This window comes from Motacilla alba, chromosome 1 (genome assembly GCF_015832195.1).
Source record: "Motacilla alba alba isolate MOTALB_02 chromosome 1, Motacilla_alba_V1.0_pri, whole genome shotgun sequence".
Taxonomy (NCBI): domain Eukaryota; kingdom Metazoa; phylum Chordata; class Aves; order Passeriformes; family Motacillidae; genus Motacilla; species Motacilla alba.
This window is the reverse complement of record NC_052016.1, coordinates 11,217,245-11,239,547: the sequence shown is the minus strand read 5'-3', so window position 1 is coordinate 11,239,547 and position 22,303 is coordinate 11,217,245. Positions and strand designations below refer to the sequence as shown.

The 22,303-nt window shown below is 37.3% G+C and overlaps 2 protein-coding genes across 6 annotated transcripts in view; one reads left to right on the top strand and one right to left on the bottom strand.

Moving 5' to 3' along the window:
- The window catches only part of ARL13B (ADP ribosylation factor like GTPase 13B), a 31,384-nt gene extending 10,596 nt beyond the window's left edge, over positions 1–20,788 (bottom strand). Inside the window, exons 1-4 of one of the 4 annotated variants that reach the window (XM_038137022.1) lie at positions 20,503–20,788; positions 18,958–19,028; positions 16,867–17,116; positions 823–928 (exon numbers count right to left, since the gene is read on the bottom strand). In XM_038137022.1, the coding sequence (XP_037992950.1) occupies positions 823–928; positions 16,867–17,116; positions 18,958–19,028; positions 20,503–20,561 (486 nt within the window). In that variant the 5' untranslated portion in view covers positions 20,562–20,788. The remainder of the gene's footprint in view (positions 1–822; positions 929–16,866; positions 17,117–18,957; positions 19,029–20,502) is intronic. The other 3 variants (XM_038137032.1, XM_038137014.1, XM_038137043.1) reach the window with 3 other exon arrangements.
- On the top strand, positions 940–13,299 carry STX19 (syntaxin 19). 2 transcript variants are annotated; one of them, XM_038137084.1, is made up of 3 exons: positions 940–3,798; positions 6,537–6,589; positions 11,898–13,299. In XM_038137084.1, the coding sequence occupies exon 3, from the start codon at positions 12,009–12,011 to the stop codon at positions 12,885–12,887; it is 879 nt and encodes a 292-aa protein (XP_037993012.1). In that variant the 5' UTR covers positions 940–3,798; positions 6,537–6,589; positions 11,898–12,008; the 3' UTR covers positions 12,888–13,299. The 2 variants fall into 2 exon arrangements, with proteins under 2 accessions (XP_037993012.1, XP_037993002.1); XM_038137074.1 differs by lacking the exon at positions 6,537–6,589.
- Positions 20,789–22,303: the final 1,515 nt, after the last annotated feature.

Here is a 22,303-nt window from a genome sequence, read left to right as displayed (position 1 = left end):
AGAAGATGTCCATTAGAGTATGAAACAGTCTTAAGAGTGTGTGATCTGGTGTCTTTCCCAATTACACAGAAAATATAAATAAAGAACAAGAACAGCATGTCAGAAATTAAGCAATTCAGATGTATTGGAATACACTAGTATCTTTCAGGTCGTTTTTTACTGAATAATTTTCAAGAAAATATTTTTGGCACAGAAGTTCCTTGGAAAAAAACAAGGATGAATTTGAAATTTTAATTTTTATGATTGCTATATGGGCACAGAGCAAAGTGCGCTAACTGAAGAAAAACACTCAAATAATCATGACATAATAAACAGAGCTATCCCCTGCTCTAAGTCAACTGTTAGAGAAAACAATAGCAGTATGTAGTGCTCTATAAATTTTGCAAATCTCCTTAATGAATAAAAAATTATTTTTTAATTTTAAAATCCAAAGCTTAAATGGTTTTGCAAAACTGCCTTCTTATCTTGGTTAATAACACCATAACCCTCATTATCTTTCAAAATGTTTTTTATTGCCATCAGAAAAAGATTGTGGAAGTAAAGCCCTATCTAAGACACTGGGAGATTAAAACAAGGGCCTAAAGAAAAACTTCAGGGACTACTAATTTGGATTTATTATCTGAAATATTGACCAATATTAAGTAGCTTTCATAAAGATTTCTGGTTTGGCGCCCCCCACAATGAATTCCTGCTAGGTTTTTTCTTAACAGGACAATGAATACTACATCTAAATTTCAGTTTTATGCCACGTAGCATAACTTCCTACCTTAATGGAAGCTTTACACAGATATGAGAAAATACAGCACCTTAAAGTCTACTTACAATTTGACAGAGACACTTGTGTTCATTAACCAGCCTTTCCAGAGATAAGGACTCGATCACATCTGCTTCTGACAGAGCCCCTTCTCTGTCCTGCTTATTTGCCAGCCTAGAGGGAAGATCAAAAGAAACACTCAACATTCTGCCACAAGAGAGGCTATCACATATCCAAAAGCTGAGTTTGAGACAAAATTAGGAAGAAGAATGAGAAACAAAAGATGAAATACCTTGTTCCAGCTTTAAATATTTCTTCTACTCAATAAGCATGTTAGTCTATGCACCATTTTCATTAGATACTAATGTTAGATAATCACCAAGGTGCTTAGTAATAAATTATTAGTATTATTTCTAGAGAAAGCAGTCATATTTACAGTTAAGAAAATAGACATTAAAGACCACCCTGCTTTACATCTAAATCAACACAGGACAATCTGCTGGAGCCTTTGGATGAAAGTTCACAGTTTTGCAACTTCCCAAACAATGAGCATTCCCTGTTTAAAAGTGCTTCAGGATCATCTCAGCTCTGCCTGCTACCTAGCATTTCTCTCTGATACTTAACACTGTTTTGAACTTGCTCTTCATGAGTAAATCTTGAAGGGTAGAGGGAGGACCTTGCATGAATGGCTCTAAAAACCGTATTTCATTAAATAGAGGAAAGCAAAAGACTCCCACATAACTCACAAAATAAGTATTCTGTAAGATGAAGATCATTGTCTTGTCACTTATATATGGTAGCAAACAAGACTCTAGAATCTAGACATTCATTTAGGAGTATAAAATTACAATCCAACCTTATTTTGCACTTTCTACAACATTAGTAATCCAAGCAAGAGTGCTGCACAGCATTAGAAAATATGAAATTTGTACTTGCTTCTCTCTAATAAAGGAATTCCACTAAAATAATGTTCTTCTGAAATTTAGCAACATGACATGAGACATGAGAACTTCAACTCAACTTTCTGGATAAGAAGACAAATATTTGGCATCCATGAGCTCAGGGGCAGAAGGTTTTGGAACCAGACATCACAGGCTTCCTCCTGAAATCTCAAGTCATTATCATGAACTCAAATGGCTTTTAGGGAACTTAGGCCAAAGCTTGTACTTTGAATTTATGTCAATTCCTGGCTGGGAAGGAACAGTGGTAAGAATTCACTCCATAGTTACCAGAACTTGTCAGCACTTTAATTTGATCAAAGACATCACTTGTCCCTATTCTCCAGAATCCCAGTATGAGAGCTTCAATTCTTAATTATTTTACTCCCAGGAGATTTTTCAGCATCAAAAACATTACAAAAAAAAAAGTTGTGTTGCATCTACAGCCCAAAACCCTACATTCCTTGTCACCACTATCCTCATGAGCTACCATTCATTATCTAATCTTTCATCTTCCTTTTCAAGAAGAATTTGTTTATGAAGGAGACCATAGAAAAGCAGCTCCTCAAATGTCCAGTCTCTCCCAATCTTCACCATTCTTAACTATTTGAGGTCCAAACCATTCAAACCATTCACTTCTTTATTATCATCCTGGGGATAAAAATCTCTATGTCCTACTAGTAATCAGAACTTTGCTGGCTTGACCTGCAGAGCTGGTAAGAGCATAAAGCTCTTCCCTGCCCTTCCTTGATAATGAATTCCCACTTCTTAAAGAGAGAACTTCTACAGTGCTTTGTATGATTTAGTGCAGGGATTCCCAAACTGCTGCTCAAAGCATAGGCCAGAACCTGTGATACTTTCAATATGTTTATAATACTCTGGCACTGCTTCTTTTCACCAACCAGCTAGAACAAGACTTAACCTCTCAGTATTTAGCTATGAAACCAAAGCTAAACCAGAGAAAAACTGAGATGCAATGCAAAAAAAGTAATTAAAAGACTGGAAAAAAATTACCTCCACTTTCTTCTCCACATAACCTATTTTGTTACAGTCTGAAAATCCTACTGCGCTGCCTCTTAGTCTCAAAAAGCATGCCTCAGCAGTGCTGTCAATTCATCTAGAGCTAATTGAAGGAAATATTTCTGAGCAGTGTTTATTGCCACAGCCTATTCCTCTCTCACCTGAAGATTAAATAACTGCACTATTTGCACTATTTTTGCTCTGCACAGCCTACAAAGCACAGCTGAAGCAGAATGAAATGCTGGTAAGCTGCATAGCTCAGTGGCACTTTGACACTAACATCCCACAGCTCGCAGTAGCTGCTGATTTTTAACCTCTAACACCTTGAAAGGCGTCATATTTGTCGTTCTGGTCTATTAGCTTCCACTTTCTCTGCAGCAATACTGACAAAAACATGGCTGAGGTGCTTTACCTGGAAAATCAGCTGTCTCTGCCTATTCTCCCCAGGAACTGAAGTGGTTTTGCTCAGGTCCATCTACTGCTGGACACCCCTGCCTGCTTCAGGCTTTAAGTCAAACTTCTAACCAGACTTCAAGTATTTTCAAGATACTGTAGTAAAATGCATTCTTCTGCAGTTTTTTTTTTTTTTCTTTTTTTTTTAATCCCCATGAACAGATGCACCTAGCCTCAATAATTCCTTTTCCCTCCATGCTTTGGTGCAGAACAAAGCAAAGCCTTGCAGTTACACTTGTGCTTCCAAAGCAGGCAGTGCTCCACTTGCAGCTTCTAAAGGGAGCTGCTCCAAGGCACTTCCTGCTCCTGGGCACTCCGAGGGATCCGCCTCCCAGCAGGGCTGGCTTTCAAACAGGCACAACCAGATTCCCCAGGCACAAAGTAATCAATTTGCCTGGCTCCTGCAGTTGCAGAAGGCAGTTTCTCTCTCACTCTACCACTCCTGAGGATGATCACACTTGGAGGACGATAGAAGAATTAGAAGCAGGAGGAATGAAGGAAATACTTCATGGAATGTCACTCAAGACACGTTGCCTAGGGAATATTCTGGAAAAATGTTTTTGGGATTATACTGAAGCTTAACCTCAGGAGTTCCTGTGTAAAGGGTAAAAGCCACCAGCACAGGATTCAGAGGTAAATACTTTTCTCTTACTTAATGTTTCTAAATTTGCAAATATTAGAAAAAGGCTTTGTAGTGGGATTTAGAATGGAAATGTGCCTAAGTGTCAAGACATAAAAATAATATATGTCTGCCTTGCAAAGAGTTAGGTATTTCTGTGAGTGAATATGGAGTCACTGCTCCTCTTGCACAGGAACACCCGGGTTTGAGGCAAGTTTTATGAAAAAAACAAAACAAAACAACCTTCTTCAGGGAATACATCAGTTATCTTAAAAGACAGACCTTGATTGGAATTTTCCAAGTCAGCTGAACTTCATATATAGCAATTTTTCATGTTTAAAAACCTGTAGGGGGTACATATCAAAACATACTTGAAAGCACAGCAGAGTGGCTGTTAGTTTATCATATTAAGTTTGCTGAGTAAGAAGCTTTCATCTATAAACTCATGCTTGGCTTATTTCAGTTTCACATGAAGTATATATGAATTGTCTTAGTGTAACAAACGTACCTCATGCAAGAAATAAAGAGAAAGTTGGCACCTACTACTTCTAGATCAAGTAGGATTTTTCTAAGCAACTGGAGAGCTTTTCAACTTTAAGAGTCACGGGAAACAATGTGGAAAGGGAGTGTTATGTGTGCATTGGCACAACTGACATCTACAGCTCAGTGACAATATTTCTCTTAGAAGCTTCTTCTGCCAGAGAAAAACAAAGTCTGAATGCTATGGAAGTTTCTTGACCTGTCTATAAAATCTCAATTACTGAGCAAAGAGAGGAAGAAAACCCCAACAGAAACCAAACCAGTATTAAAAGTTTACTTTGCAATACAAGATCTGTAAAAATGTGTCAGATATGCTACTTTTGGGGTAATATTTATTTAGAATTGGTGATCACAACCCCAAAATTTTATGTCAGATCTGCATAGTGTCCATCAAAATTAATGAAGAGCAAAGCATCCCTGAGGTCAAAACATTGCAGCATCAGAACAATCTCCATGATCGAAAGCAACTATAGGAAAATGAATCTTTATGACAATGGTTTACCTACGATCAGGAATTATTCTTTAAGACTACTTCAAGAAGTCATAGCTTTGAGGGATGGAACTAGCTGGGAAAACAAAGATAGGACCTTTGAAATTAACAGCAGTCTAAACAAGGGGAAAGAACAATGCCATATTCTTCACTCTACAGTGAATCTTCTGTTTAAGTGCTGCTCTACCCTTTTCCCCTTTGGAATTTTTATCTCTCATCCATTGACCTTTTTCTTGGGCAATCCTGTGGACAGCCATCAGAAGGATGTTTCATTCCAAAGAAGTGAGGCCTCAGCAGATGCAGCCTGAAAAACTTGGTCTTTTTATGCTCTGCTTATCTTAACATCCACAAAAGTCATACTCCTGACCTATACACAGGCAAAAATAAGTGACTTGTCTGCTTGTTTTGCTTGTTCCTTCTTCTTCAGTTATTGGCAGTTCACGAGTTTTTTGAGGAAGTCATGGAAAATTTAATTCTTCAACAGACCAAGAGCTTCAAGTGGCCCAAGGAAGGCACTCTTGATTAAGTTCTGAGCCTGCTCTATCAGGTGATTTTTTGCAGATTGCCTTCCAAATGCAAGTGTTAACAGATTTTTAAGCACATTCTTCTTTAGCATTTCAAGCCCCTGCCCCTTCTGGGTTGCTGACAACAATGACAAACCCATCAGTAAATTTTGATGGTTAACACGTGGCTCTCTCAAATTAAGGAACTTAATTTCAATTCATGCCTTTGATTCTCATGCAAAACAATACTTTGATTATTATGGTAAACTATAATGAGAAAAAGGTGATTAAAGTGCTACAAGATTATTGGCCTACTTTCATGCAATTTCAGGGAGCTGTAGGAGACATTTCTATAAGTCAACATTTTCCGAAGACGGTTCCTCCGGGTCACTTTTAAAAAAGAGAACAGTTAAAACTATGATTCTAAACTCCTCCTGTTTACAGTGTCTCTAGGCAACTTTAGTCTCATATTAGCTTTTGAACTGGTCATAAGAACATCAATTATAATTTGTTTCATTTTGTTAAGTGGCCTCATTCTCACCACAGGTCTGAATCATAGTCCTATTTACTGAAAAAGTTTCCTGACACACTGCTCTGCTCTGCTATCAGCTCAATCCCACCTCTTACTCAAACAGGCTGCAGCAATGATGTCTGAGCTCATGTAAAGCAAGTTATGTTCAGCTTCCAGATGTGTAATTCCAAAACAAATGACAATAAGTGGTTATAACAATATATTTTTAGACAAGATTAAAAAAAGAGAATTGGTTTCTTATACTCTTATTTCACCTTGATATATCAAGCCATAGGTAAATTCAGTATAGTCAAATCTCCTGTAGTTTTTTTTTAAAAACCTGCCTTACATTTATTACACGTGAGTTCCAAGGCTGTGATAGGCAGCTCTGTGGTCTGACAGAGATGAAATGGGAATGTAAAGCAGGTGGGATGGTGCACGGCACAAATTCTGAGTCTGAACTTCTGTCAGGAAGACAAATCTCTCATACCACTTAGAGCAATAAAAAGCTGTTAAGTATGAGTTCAAACTACATATCCTATTCAATGGAAACAATTCCACCTCTACTCTATCCTGCTGCAGCCCTTTCTCTTGCTTTTATTTTATTTTCAAGTACTGCACTTTAAAATAACAATATTTGGACCTAAATGAAATGATCTTTGGGCAGAGGAGATCATGACTTTCTTTTTATGTTTCTGTGACCTCTAGGTTTGTGAGGATTCTTAAAGAACACTACTGACAGCAGATCTCTGCTTAAACAGGTGAAAAAAATCACCATCAAAACATGAAGTTCTTACCAATTACTGAGAATTAGCTGCAGACTAAGTGACTTTCAGAGTGAGATCATTGTTTTGTCAGTGAGGTGCAGTGTCTATCACCCTCACTGGGAATTATGTCAGTGCAAAAGCATGAACTCCTCACCTTCTATTACCCAAAGTTATCAGCAGGAATGTCTGCAGACATGGAAATGCTGGGAGATGCTTTTCCTCAAGTCTGCATCTGCAGCCACACAATCATAACAAAGATGTCAAAACTCCAAGGAACAAGCTCAGGTTTGCAGCTGATTCACTGTATGTATCTTTGAACCAAATACTTCAAAAATAGCAGAACACCAATGCAAGACAGATACATCTCCTACAACTTGACTGTGTTACAGATTTGTGGTTAGAGGCCCAAAGAACATCTTAGTCTCTTCTCCCTTTCTCCATGTCTCTTGGAAAACTCACTCTAGAGCAGCATGATTTGGCTACACTTTTCCAGCAACTTTGGCCTAATTCTTCCCCACCTTATGAATTTTTTGAATACTAAGGTGTGCTTTACTGTATTTGAATTTCTTGGTTTTACTCAATATCCACATTTCTCCACCTCCCACAATCCATTTCACACTAATTAGAGAATTCCCAAGCTACCTTGCTTCAAATGCAGCATTTCTATTCTTGTACATTCTGGTAATTTTGGTTTCCCTGGGGAAGTCTTGTGGCAGTTTTTACATGGTGGTAGGACAAGGCTGAAGTATTTTAAATGCAAGAGGAAAGATTTTCATCACATGTTAGGACAAAATTCTTTACTGTGAGGGTGGGGAGGCTCTGGCACAGGTTGCCCAGAGAGGGGTTGTGATCATCCCTTTGCTAAAACTGTTACTGATTTTGCACTATCATCTCATGTGTGGCATATTATTAGGCAGGGGAAGCTCTCTGCCTTTGGTATTTTCTTGTTGAACCACTCCCACACTTTCCACAAACAGAAACTTGAACTTACAACTATTTTAAAGTATGTTTTTCCAAGTACTTATCTTACAACAGAGATGCTTAAGAGGATATTTTCATCCAACCACCTTGTGTCTCATAACCCTTGGTTTAAGCATGTGTGTTTACAAGGTATTTAAGTTAAAAGAAACTTTATAAACAAAGGAGAAATGAAATGTAACTTACAGAAAGATATCCTACTTTAGTAGGATACAGATACCTCTTTGAGTAACAGGGCAAGATTTCAAAACACCACCAAACAAGTGCCTTCTTTCCTTGTGAAAACATGATAGAGTGCAAACTGAATTTAAACTCAAAACACCAGCTTTCACCAAAGACTACTGTAAGGATTTTAAACTATATCCATTTAAATAGTATCTCTGTCTCACTGATTTTTTGTTGCTAACTTAACACACTTAAGCAGTAATCGAGCTCCAGAGTATGATTCCAAGATTTACTCATTGCCATTGAGCTAAGAAAAAAGTTAGATGGATTTCTTGGCACCTCATGACAGAGGTGTAATGTAATTCCACTGCAGCTTGGAAATGAATAAGAAATAATAATTTAAAAAAATGTTTAGGATTACATGTAACATGAAATTCCTTTGGGACACATTGCCTGAAATTCTACCCAGTGCCCTTAACTGACTCATAGCTAAGGGTCAGGAAAACAAACCTACCCTTATTTTTGGTGCAATCATTTAAAAAAATCCAAACAAAAAAAACCTCCCCAGGAAAAAAAAAAAAACAAAAAAAAAAACAAACCAACAGAAAAAAACCAAAACAAAAAAAAAACCCCACACCAACAAAAAAACCCAACAAACAAAACAACCAAAAAAAACCAAAACACTAACAAACAAAAAACCAGCAGTTTCAGCAGAGGTAAAGAAGGCAGATGAGCCAGAACACAGATCATAGATATCAAAGAGCTCTTAAAGAGAGGATTCTATTCCTTGATTGCCTGCAAATCCTCTTCTCTGGAGGACATTAACACCAAGGTAAGGTGGCAAATTTTATCAAAGATAGAAACAGAGCCTTTGCTGACAGGCATTTTAATCAAAGTGCTGAATAACCAAGAAATAGTGAACAAAAGCAGAAATTAAAATGATCGGGAGGGTTTGGCAATTTGGGGACTGGGGAAGATATTAAACAATCCAGCAAAGCCAAATTGGAAGACATTAAACCCAAGAACAACCAGAAACAAGAGAATTCCATAGGATTAACTTTCCTACTTCACATATCTAATTATGTCTTTTAACTTAATGTAGCCTAAATCTTATTTCTGGATGTAGGCTCCATGTTTCCTGGGTCTACTGATAAATTCATCAGACAGGTGGAAGAACATTCTATATGGTTGCTTTCCAATTGAGCAAGTGGACCTTTCAACTTGCCTTTTTCTTTTCAAATGGAGAATATAATAAAAAAAATTAATTTCTGTCAAACTCATTATCTTTGAATTCTAGACATGTTTTATCATAATGACAGATTCTAATGGTGGTCCAGCTACCAGGATCTATTATTCCCCAAGTCAGTGTGCTGAGGTAATTGTCTTTATCAAGACTTCCCCAGTCACACATAGCATCTGTTTAAATTGTGAGATTCACATAACCCTGTTCCTGAGAAGCAACACAGCCAAGACTCTTGCAATACCTTAAAATATATTTGACAAGGATGTGAAAATTGCATTTCTGAACCTGCCAACTATATATAACTATACATGGCTATAGATAAAGATGCTTCAAGAAGAACAAACTTAATCACCATGATAATAACTGCAATGGGCAGTGAATGTAGGGGCCACACTAAGTCACAGGAGTGCTTTCCGTCCACATATTCCATTTACTCCATTGTAAAGAATGGGCATTTTCTCCCTTTACTGACAAAAACTTCAAGGAAAGTAAAGTGCTTTCATCTCAATCAAAAGAAAAACAGGATGTGCCCCTATATACAAACACATAGGACAAAACAAGGACTCAGTAAATGAACAGAGCTTGTTGTGGAACACTCAAGAAGCCAAGCCAACAATTTCCAAGGTTATCTCTGTCATTAAGACATCCTCGTTTCTTTGAAACCAGCATGTGTTCCAATTGCCAGTATAATCAAGCACAATTATTGGCAAGCCTGTTCAGTGGCAGGCTTTGAAGGCAAACCTGACAGCAGAGAAGATATGAAACTAAGATTCAATTGCTTACATTCCAGTCTTTTGTGAGACTGATCTTTGAACAAGAAAAAAAAAGTCCAGTATTTTCTACTCACTTCTCTGATATTTAACAATATTTGCAGATTTGTTTTGCAGTTCTGTGAGATTCCTCCCTCCAGCTTCAAGGAACACAGCTATTTCGAGAGCAATGGACCAATTCTCTTGGATACAAGAAATTGTCACCTCATAGCAGAAGCATTAATGGTGCCCTTAGAACTTGCTTGTAATCCCAGGTTTGCCCAGCCCTGCTAAATTAACATGGGTCAGCAGATGTGTGAGGCTGGACCAGAACAGATTTTCAGGTCACTTCTCTGAGGCCCTATTTAGCAGCCCTGGGTCTTTTCACATGCCCCAGGCTGAACTTTCCCTGTTGGTGGTGCCAAGCAGCTCTGGAACATTCCTGAAGAATGTTATATGCGAGAAACTGCCTGACTTCTGCCATGGGGACATCCACTGAAAAGTTCAGCAGTGGAGAAGCATTACTGTCATGAAATGAACACATTTTGCATTTTCCTCATCTGAGAATAATACTCCACAATAAATAACTTGCAAACTTGTCTGATCACAAGTCTTCTCTTGATACGAATCAACAAACACTAAATTCAAATATCAAGGCATTAAGGAAAAAAAAAAACCAGTAAAGAAAATCCACACTGGGGTAGAATATCAACATTCTTTCTCATGACTGACCTCTAAAGCATTTCAAGTTCTGTTTTTCAGCTAATCCTCCTGCAGAAAGCCAGATTTAAGTCTGTGAAGACATGTCCACACTGCTCAACTTTATGACTTATAAAAAAATCTACTGAGAGACTTTAAATAGGGGAGCAGAGATACCACAGCAGAGTCATTTGGAACTGTTCAAATAGAAGAGAATCATTTGCATATTGACAGGCTACTGGATAGACCCTTTGCAGTTCCTAAAAATGCATCTTTTGGTTACTATTAAGAAATCCTACATTTGAAAAATAAAAATATGTAGAATAGGGTTTAATAGGAGTTGCACCTATTTAATGCTACTATCTCAGAAAACAGCCTTAAAAGCTCTGAAACAGCCAAAAGATACCACTGTGCTGTTTAACCTATATGCTTGAACAGCCCTTTGAAAGACACACATCTGATTGAACCAGAAGACCCTAAGTAAAAATCCCATAATCTTCTAGTCCTAAATATGTTACTTCTTACTGAAATCTTCCATTCTTGATCACAGTCCAAGGAAATCATTTATGTGGAGTTTGAGAAAAATACCTTCTTCCCTATGATTAAAAATAGCTGAACTTAGTTTCCATTGGGCGTGTTTTAGAAAATATCTTGCTCTTAATTATCTCTCCAGTAAAGCTTGTACAACAGCTAGGGAACAAAACAAAATTATATCTGCTTTCTATTAAATAAGAAACAGCACTGAATTGTAGCCCACTGTGGTTCACAATGCACGTTTTTATCAATTTCATAAAGAATGTAAATGACAGTGTAAGAGTAGATAACAGTAATTCAAAAAAGGCGTAGAAAATCTTCATGCTGCAACATTAGTGATATGGATTCAACTCCATAAAAACTCAAACATAAAAAATTAATTTATTTTCTTGCTAAATCATTAGAGTTATTAAATGATGCGAGGTCTGTTGTTCTTTTTGTTGTAGCTAACTGCTTCAGTTACTATCTAACTCCCCAGGCAAGGAAAATGGAGAAAGATTTTAGAGTGTGACCAAATTAATAATCTTAATTCATGCCAGAATGCTGATTCGTCTGTCTCATAATCTCAAAAACTGAAATATATCCTACTGAGAATCCAAAAATGGCACAGCCACACTCACTCCTATTTCCAAAAAGATTTATAGGTTAATTAGTTTTCATCAAGTAAAGAATAATGATAAAATAATTGGAGTTACTTCTCTCTTCCTCCCCAAAATAAAAGTCCTCTCCACACTTCTCTGGTCTGTGTGCTGCATCACAAATATACCACAAAAATGGCCTTGGGCTGCAAATCACAACTTGTTCAGAATACCCCCCATTCCAGCTCATTGCTACTTCTACTTTGGTGCAGAGAGAAGTAGCTCTAATTTCCAGAACTACTTTTCATATATACATATAACCGCTAACATTGATTGTTGTTACGTTTTGATTACAGTGCAATGAAACAAACCAAACAAAAAAGATACTGGAATTAAGTTCCTGTGTTGCAAGAGGAGAGTTAAAAAAAACCAAAAAAAACCCTGAAAGAATCCTGCCCACAAAAACCATGAGAGATCGTCTGCAAGAGCTCAAACTGAGGGCTAAGGAACTACAGATGGGTGGGGAAAACAATGGGGCAACTGTACAAGAAGAGGAGCAGGAGGAGTTTGAACAGCAGGCCATTATTTATGAAAAAGAGCCCATAACTGAAAGGCACTTGCACGAAATCCAGAAGCTTCAGAATGAAATTAATAATCTGGTGGAAGAAGTCAATAAATTCAGCCAACAACAAAAAAGCCTCGTGTCTTCAATGAGAAGATTCAGTGTTCTCAAAAAGGAATCTAACATAGCGAGGGAAATCAAAATGCAAGCAGAACTCGTACGCAAAGGTTTGGATGAGCTGTCGAAAGCAGTGAGGAAAGCTGAGAATGAGCACGGGCCAGCCCGAGCCACGGTGAGGATCCTGGCTGCCCAGCACGCCTTCCTGTCCCACTGCTACCTGCAGGCCATGCTCTCCTACAACGAAGCCATCACCGCCAAGCAGGACAAGTGCAGGACCTTCATCCTCCGCCAGCTTGAGGTGGCTGGGAAAGAGGTGTCTGAGGAAGAGGTCAATGATATGCTCCAGCAAGGAAAATGGGAGATTTTCAATGAAAATCTGCTCACTGAAGTCAAGATTACTAAAGCTCAGCTGTCAGAGATTGAGCAGAGACACAAAGAACTGGTCAATCTGGAGAACCAGATCAAAGATGTGAAAGAACTCTTTATCCAGATCTCACTTCTGGTGGAGGAACAAGGGCAGATGATCAACAACATAGAAATCTACATGAACAATGCTCAAGAATATACTCAAGCATCTAAGGAAAAGTTTGGGCTTGCAGTCAGGTATAAAAGAAGAAACCCCTGCAAAGCAATTTGCTGCTGGTGTTGTCCGTGCTGCAGATGACAGCAGAAATGAACTGCTTGAAATACCAATGGTTCCTCCACACCAAACTGATCTTGGAAAGCACTCTTGGGATCCCTCAACTGCTTCACTTTTCTTCCCATTTTCCCTTCAGCAGAGCTCTCAGGAAAAACTGCATCTTTTTTTCAAGACAGAGTAAAGAATTTTATGGTTTTCACAGAAACACGTGAACTACAGGAAAGGATCAAAGGATAAAAGTGACATTTTTTTTTGATTCTTATAAACTTCTTCAAAGTTTAGAAGTTATAAAGTTCAGTTTGGTTCTTCAAACTAAAACAGTGTGGCAACAAACTCCCTGTGCTGTTGGGAGGCATTGAAATATTGTTAATCTCAAAGGCAGGATTCATAAAAATGTTTTACTTACTTTTCACAAAATAATAATAAGTATTTTTAATTGCCTTGTGGTTTTTTAGCATTTATATTTACTTGCTCAAATTCTAAATGTTTTCTTTCCCCAGGGATCTAAAATTCTACAAAACCAATCTCCACACATAAAGCAGAAACCATTAGCAACAATCCAGAATGGGATGCCTAAACCAACCAAGAGGTCAGAAAACTTATCAGAAATATTTCAATACTACATCTATAGGAAAAGTTTCATAAACTTTTCCTAAATTGACACAGAGATATTTATATTATTCAGCTCCACAGGTAGAGCCCTACCAGGAGAGAAGAATATGATCCTGAATTACACACTCACAAGGCACATTCTTAATGCTGCCTATCCTACCTAAATACGCAGTCAACATTTGCAGTCTCACTTTTGCTAGCAGAAAAATTAAAAAAAAAGTAGAATAAAAAATAGAACTCCATCTTTACACCCTCTACTCCTCCCCCATAATCTAGAACCAGAGAATGATTTAGGTTGGAAGGAACCTCCTGCAACTGACTCCTTTAGGAACTGAGTGAGAAATAGCTTTCCATGCAATTTAACAGACAATAGCAATGTAACTGAGGAAAAAAATAGCTATTTCCAATAAGAAATTTAAAAAAAAAAATCCACACTAAAACCAAACAGCAAACCAGAAATGTATTCCTGAACTTCTTTGTGCAAAGACACAAAGACACTTTATTTGGATAGTCAGAGAAGGCAGAAAAAACTGCACTGCAATTCAGCAAGACACTAAGTGAACTGGATATCTTTAGTTGCATGTAGTGGGGAAAAAAAAAACTGCTATCAAAGTCATTTTCACATTGTGGTATTTAGAAATAGTTGGATTCCTTCCATCCCAGATTAAAACTGCAACTGAAATTAACTGTTATCAAAATATAATCAAAGGTCTGAACGTTAAAGTAAAATATATTATTTACACAGTAGCAACAAAAAATAAACTTAGATTATGACATCATTGAAACTATTTTATTAAATACTCTTGAGCTCTATGTATTAAAAACACATTAATGTTCCACAGGCACAGTAGAAATTAGCCAATAAACAAGAGCTGTACTTCCAATAGTGGAATAAAACTCAAGTTTTCAAAATTCAAGTTTTAATACTTAGGAAAACAGCTACCGGAATAAGTAACTTCCAGATGTAAATTGGTTAGAAACAGGCAAAGCAGATAAAACACACTGAAGGAGAACTGGGAAGTGAGAAAGACTTGTGGAAAACTTTCCTTGATAAGGGGGTACTATTAACTGAAAATAAATAGTATGAAATAATAGTATGAACTACAGTTTACACTGAATTTGATACTGAGCATTCAAAATGATTAGCAGCAGAAATTTCCAGTAATCACTGAAGAAACTTTCCAGTGTTCTCAGTAGTTACATCAACATGCAGAAAACCAAACAAATTAAAGCCCAGCTGCGAGTGTTCTATGAAGAAAAGTGAAACATTAATAGCTGTAATCCCTTATCACCAAAATAACAGGTAGAAAATAGCTTTCTCCTAACAAAATACCTGCCTAAAAATCTCCTTGGTATAAAATATCAGTCAGAGCACATGGACCTGCATTTCCTCTTGCACATGCTCCATGTCAACTTGAATAAAAAAACCCACAACCAAACCAAAGACTCCAAACAAACACAACTAATCCCAAACAAAACCAGCATTTGCTTGCATAATATGATGTCTTTGTGCTCCTTTCTGATAAAAGAAAGGACAAAAATAATCCGAAGTGAAGAAAATTTAAACTTGTATACAAGTCTTGAGGATGCTGCCAGAAGAATTGACCCATAAACATAAATTAGGTGATAACACTGAACAGTAAAAAAACCCAAATGACAAGTTTAACATCTCTAAGTAATTTATACCAAGAGACAGTAAAAGACAATATTATCAACACTTGAGGAAAATGATCTTAAAGTGATTCAGTGACACCTCCATGGGCAGCAATAAATAACAACATGGGAGAGTAGCAATTAAATTTGTGGAAAATATCACACTGGACATCAGATCTCTCATATTCCCATATCAATTTTATGTCCACATTGTGCAATTCAGCCTATTCTGCACAGATTAAAATGCACTAATTAAAAAATGTTGCAAGGTATTAGGGAACTTATTGCTACAAGGGTAGCAAGTATCTGATTATTAAAAAAACAACAAAACCAAAAAAACCACAAACAACATCTGAACATTAAAATTAGCATAATATTAAAAAGGCTAACTTTCAGCATAAATTTGAAATCTGACAATACAGGAGAGAATTCTTAACTCAAGAGGCAGGGTCACACAGGAGCATAAACCAAAGAATTATTGGATCCGTCCACAGAACTGGGATATGCAAAAGCAAATTCTGATCAAAGGCTTGAAGTTTAATCCAATAAAAGGTAATAACATCAACAAACTTGGTTTAGTCACCATTAGAGTAATTAATAAATACACTCTGCCTTCTGATTAGCTACTGATAGCAATCAAAAAGCAGTATCAAGATACAGGGAAGTGAGTGAGTTCTCTACAGGTCCAGTCAGCCACACAAATATAACTCCATTATAGGATTATAAAGATTTCTAACCAAAAAAAAAAAACCCAAACAAACCCAAAATACAACCCATAACCACCCACAAAGTTTTATTTAATTAAAAAACACAGCACAGCTTTCCACACTCACAGCTGCATTTTCAAAACACATTTGAGTTAAACTAGGCTGGCTTTATTGCCTTGCCTGTGCCAGTAACATGCAGAGCAATGAAAGGCAAAATCTAATCTATTTTAACATATATACCATTACTTTGCTGAACTACCCTCCACTTCATCAACACAATTAGCCAGGCTCAGCTTCAAACCAGCAGAGCATCACTATTTCTTAAAAATAAGAGGTCTCTCCTCTTACCTGTACAGATTCTTTATGATAGCACAGGGATGTTGTGCAATTTATGCATTATGGAGGTCTTATGCCCACTAGACATAAAGATATTGACTTGACAAAGCATTTTAAACTTTAAGAGTTTATTTTTTAACTTCCAAAAACGTATTTGTTATCAAATATTTTTGTTGTGAAATTAAAAAATATGTTCTTTCCAATATGTTTACAAACCCTATTAAACAGAGAAAAAGCAGGTGCCCAATACAATTAAAGCAAGCCTCCTGTAATGAGATTTTGTTGATCATGTATCAGCAGCACCATGTGTTAAATGAGCAAGACATTTATTGCTGAGAGATCGCCCTATTGCTGAGTATAATCAACCATTTACCATTTAATTAATTGATGTAGGCATAAGTAGCAACAATATTTTTGCATTATGTTGCCACACCAAATTTGTAAAGCCTTTTAACTTTGCATTTCAAGTAATATTAGAATTTTAAAGCATTAAAAAAAAAATCACACCTTATTATTTTTCCATGGCTAACGAAAGAGGAGAGAAATAAATGTCCCTGAGGATAAAATAAAACATAAAACTAATTGCAGTATTGGTTAGTGCTAAAGGTACAGCAGTATTAGTTACAGAAATAGTTCTTTAGGTCTAAATTCGCCGAATTTCAAATTATTAGGAAAACATTTATTACGTTACTTACACTAACACAGGTTTTCCTGATATCTTAGGGCTTTTTAACACTTCTATCATGGCTTGTTTTGTTTCTTCCATTCTTTCAATGTCACTGGAATCCACCACAAATATGACACCATAGGACTCAGCATAATAATTCCTCCAGATATTCCGGATTCGTTTTCCACCTCCTAAATCAAAGATGGTGACTTCAAAGCGTCCCTGTTTAAGATTAATTTTGGAAAATCCAACTGTTGGAGCCACATCTTCAGGAGACTCTGTCAAAGAAGAAAGGCTTCAGTTTAAAGAGGATTTTATAGTGGGATTTGTGTAGCAAAATTCACATTTTAAAAACACGGAGTGAAACCTCCTTGTTAAATATTGCTGACCACATTTTTGCTTACATGAAGATTTCCCCTCTCCTCAGGGAATTTTAAATTAACTAGTCTCTCAACTAGTAACTTTACATTAATTTAGGTAGGAGCACTGGGGGAGTGGGAAGGGGGGAGAAAAGAGAGGGGCCCAAAAGGCAGATTGTAATATTTCACACCAGTTCCATTGCAGTGGTTATTTTACTGTATTTTCACTTCCACTCTCATTTCCATGGTAGTAATTCAACTTTGAGAAGGTAAACAATCAAACCAGTTAATGCACTATGACCTGAGAAGCCTTGTGCTCTGCCAAATTTATATTTTATCCTTCATGGTTGCCAAAACAGCTTCAGAAGTTCAAACCAAAGGCTGAGATGAAATGACTGAAACCATGTTCTTCTGAGATGTAAATTCTTTGATTCCCTTTTTATTCAAGGTCAGGTTTTAGCCTTTGTTTGTTTGCTTATTTTTATTTGCTGTTTTTTTCTAATTTGCCGTGCAATGTGCTAAAAAATGACAGATTCCTATTTAATACTTTTGCTTGCTGTCTCCCTTTCCTGAGGGCAAAGAAAGCCTGGCCTCACCTCACGCCACTAAGCTGTGCCTGCAGGGCTGAGATAATTGGATGTCTGTTTTATGCAGCTGGGGAGCACAAGCCAGGACAAACATGGAAAATGCAGCTTGTTGAGAGGAAAAAAATGAAGGCCTGGCTAGAAGCACTGAGCTCTGAAGAGCAGTGCAGAAACTGAATCGCCACCAGCCTTCTGCTCCTACCCTTAAGACAGCCAAGATGGGCATTCAGAACATTTAAGCCCTGGGGAGCACTCAAGGAAATCAGAACTATCTTTTCCTTGAGTTTCCCTTTAGAAATACACATATTTATATATTTTTTCTTCCCTGAAAAATAGGAATTTTAGAAATAACTGTTCCATTCAGATGGTAAAGACAGTAAAGGTGATTTTCAAATAGAATGGAAGGCTAAATTATAAAACACTCCTGTTTTCAGGGCAAAGATGGAGGAATAGGAGAGAATACTCACGATTTTATTTGTGCTTTAGCAAGTCTGTGAACTTACATAACACAAGTAAACAAACTTGAGGTGGAGTCTCCAAGTCTGCCAAAACACTACTAAGTAAACTCTTGTTCTTGCACAAGATGAAAGTTATTTAGAAAGACAATCCCTCAAGTGGAGAAAATAAATACAGAATTTTTGTTTTCATAAGCACAAGTTTTATCTCAAATTATATCCTGCTTGCATGTGCCAGCGCAAAGTACCCTTCAGAATCAAGTGGTCTCTTAGTGGCAATTTTATTTATCATCATTTTCTGATTATAAATCATGATAAAAAATATGTAACACTAGAACCATCCTTAATGTTATAGATACCAATTTCCTTTTTTTTAGACCTTATATATACTTACTTACAACACTGATTTTTATATAAAGTTTACTGCTGTATGCACATTACTGGAATGGTCACCTGAAAGCAACTTCAGCACATGCACACAAGGGAAAAAGAGAAAAGAAATCAAGTCCAATACAGTCCAATGACTGTAGTGTCCATTGCAGAGTTTTTATTAAGATATGGTATATATGGTATTTGGATGGTAAAACCACCAACATTTTCTTGCAACAAGATGGGAGGGAGAGATACATTAAGAGATGAAGCAGTATTTTCAGATTTAAATGACAGAAAATTAGGAATTATACTCTCAGTGCTCCATTTGGATGATAAATTAATCACTTACCTCCTTGAATTCCTCGGACTGTAGCAGTTTTTCCAGCATTATCAAGACCCACCATTATTAGTGTCACCTTCCTCCATAAGGAGAACAGAAAACAGAAATATATTTAATTTTTTTCCTCTAGCTACACATCACTTACTCTATTTTTTTTAAAAACACATGCACAGCAAATATACCACCAAATAACAGAAAGAAGAGCTATCAAAATACCTGTTACTATTCTGTGTCTAGTGTTTAATATGTCCAATGATCTGATTAGAGAGAACAGCAGAACAAGGTAGGAAATGAAAAGTCTCCTATCATGGTCTAAGTTTCACGTGAGACAATGATTCTGCTTTCAACTGATACTTGCCTGCTGCAGTTTAATTACACAGTACTGTAGATTTTATTTGGTGTGGTCATGGTCCCTTTAACAATTTCTGTAGCTGCAGTTCGATTCCCCTGTATTTTTACCATCTCTCTGCCTCAAAGTTTTTCCTATATGAGATAATTATTTCTGTCTCCATCAGTGTATCTGAACAACACCACAGAGTGTACAACACCTATGCAGACAACACCAGATGCTGGAAATATGTGGGACTTACCATGCCTTTGTTTCTAGATTGTAAATGTGCAAACCAATGGTGCAAGGAATGCACAATTTATTAGAAAACTGGTATACAGGTTAATATTTTTCCCAGGACAGGATTTTACAAGCCATAGGAAAACCATATTTATGTGTGTATACCTGAGTTCTTCCTCCTGTTCACAAAGACTCAGTGGTCAAATCAATTTGCTCAATGTTATTCCCCCTTAAGTGAAGGAATTCTAAAAAAACATTGTTATTTGCAGACTTGAAACTGTAATAGTATCAAACATGAAGTATAATTTCAGAAGAGCAAGAAACCTCTGAGAAAAAAACCCAAAAATTAAATTCTACTTTGGAATCTCAAAATGCAGAAGCTGGAAGAGTAAGGCAAAAACCAAACAAACTTTACTTTGAGCGGCTTAGAAGCATTCTGTGATGGAGTGACCAGAGCAGAGGACAAAGGAAGGATTACAGATATAATTTATCATGAGTTTTGCCCAAACTGGAGAGATGGGTTCAGTGGATGGAGTAGCAGGTAGGTAAGGAACTGCTGGGACAGTCATAGCCCACGGGGAGTGGTGACAGCTCAGGGTCCCAGTGGACACCAGTGACCAGCAGTGCCCCTCAGAGGTCCATGCTGGGACCAGTGCTATTGAATATCTCCATTAATGAGAAAGAAAAGGTGCTGAGGGCATCCTCAGCAAATTTGCAGGTGAGTGGTGAGGCTGACACACCTGAAGGATGGGAAGCCACCCAGAGGGAACTGCACAAGCTCAAGAAGTGGCCCATGAGAATATCAGGAGGTTTAGTAAAACCAAGTACAAGGTACTGGGTCAGGGTATCAGCACATGGAGAAGAGCCCTAGGGAGAAAGAACTTGGGAGTGCTGGTGGGTGAGTGGCTGGACATGATCAAATATGAAACAATGAATAAAACACATTTTGGGAAGGTGAGAAATGTAAAATACTTTCCCATGTTTACCTGACAGGTTCCCTCCACCGTTTCAACCAGTTGCAGCAATTTGCCATTAGATTGAACATCCCTCTTCACCAGCCATCCAGAGCCACCAAAGCTGCAGGAATGATGTGGGCAGGCCAGAGCAACCTAAGGAGACTGGCAGAGGGACTTCAGAGCCAGGGTCTTTTTTGTCACTCCTAGAAAGAAAAAAAAGGGACAAAAAAAAATTAGTTAGGCACTCTGTAGAAAGAAGGCAGCAGTCTCCTGTTCAGTGTGTTATGTTCAATTCTGTTATCTTTCCCTTTTCCATCCTCACACACTTCATCTACCCCCTCTTACAGATCTGGGCAGCCACCACACAGTACTTATCCCAAATAATAATGCCAGGCCACAGCACAGAAGGAAACTTACAAGTTAGAGGAGCAAGACACATCCAGCTACAAAATTTCAGTGCTTGTCTCACCAACACGTGCCACAGCCCTGCTGACTGACAGAGAATAAGGACCAATTTCAAGCATGAGTAAGACTTACAAGAACATAACAGGATAAGGCATTAAAGGCAAACAAAGAACATCTCTACCTGCTAAGTGTATTCATTTAAGTGTCAATTTCTTTTGCACAAAAAGATCCCAGAGCAAGAAAGCTGGGGCTCTCTAGTGAGTATTTTGAGGAACTGGCAATGATATCTAGTAAATGTCACTAATTTATATAGAAGTACCAAGTACTTCTTCCATCATTCCACAATCCCACTTTCCACTCTTCAAGTAGAAAGAAAGCAGAAGAAGCAGAAAGAATATTCCTCTTTTTGAGAATTACCATAGCAGGTCTCCTAAAGCTTGTATCTCAAAATTCCCTTCATATTTTAAAATACAGCTAACCTCAAACTAAACTAATTTTAAAGTGATGGCAAAAAGTGAATAATTAAAGATTATAACAATCCTGATCATCTGTGATGGCTTAGATAATTTATAGAGGTAGGAACTGAACTCCTCCTGATCTTATGAAGCTCATTTTCAAGGATGCCTTTGCATGGGTCTGCTGTCATTCAGTGTCAGAAACAGGTCAGGTTTCATCCAAAGCAGAGACAACAGATACTCTTTAAACATTTATATTCCATTATCCTCAAGAAACTGAGAACAGCTTCTCTATGGGAGAGCTGAGTGTATGAAGAGTAGAGAAGTTCCTAAAAAGAGCAAGATGATTACAACTGTTACAAGTAATAAAATCAAGCTCTGAAGAATACAAAATCATTTTAAAAAAAAGTCCACATGCAGTGGGCTGTGGTGCCTCAACCCACCAGCAAATCTGAACAAAGCTCACTTTGAGAACAGAGCCACACAAATTTCTAGAAAGCAAAATGTAACAGCTCAGTGAACAAAATGTGCCATTGTAATTGTGTCAAATGACATAAATGTAACATTTTCAGAGCCTGAGCACCTCCACAGAACAATTCCCATCCCTGTTTATACAAACTGTCTTTGCAAACTGTCACAAAATTTATGCTCTTGAGCATATATATGGCCTAGAGCATTCAGATGGGATTCATGAGATGAAGAGAACTTATTCAAGAGTGAAAAGCAGAGAGCAGCTATGCCCTAGCACAAGAATCTTGCTTAAAACCATAAGTGTTTAACAAATTAGATAAAAAAATTTCAGAAAATTAACAAATTAAATAAAATTTTTCAGAAACAAACCACTCTAGGAGGAAAGGACATTCAACACTGCTGAAAATGTTATGGTAGGGAGGCAAATCACATTCTGCTATGCCAGTTTGGAGAGACTGGATCTCAGAAATATGTACAGAACATATGTCAGGTATTTTATA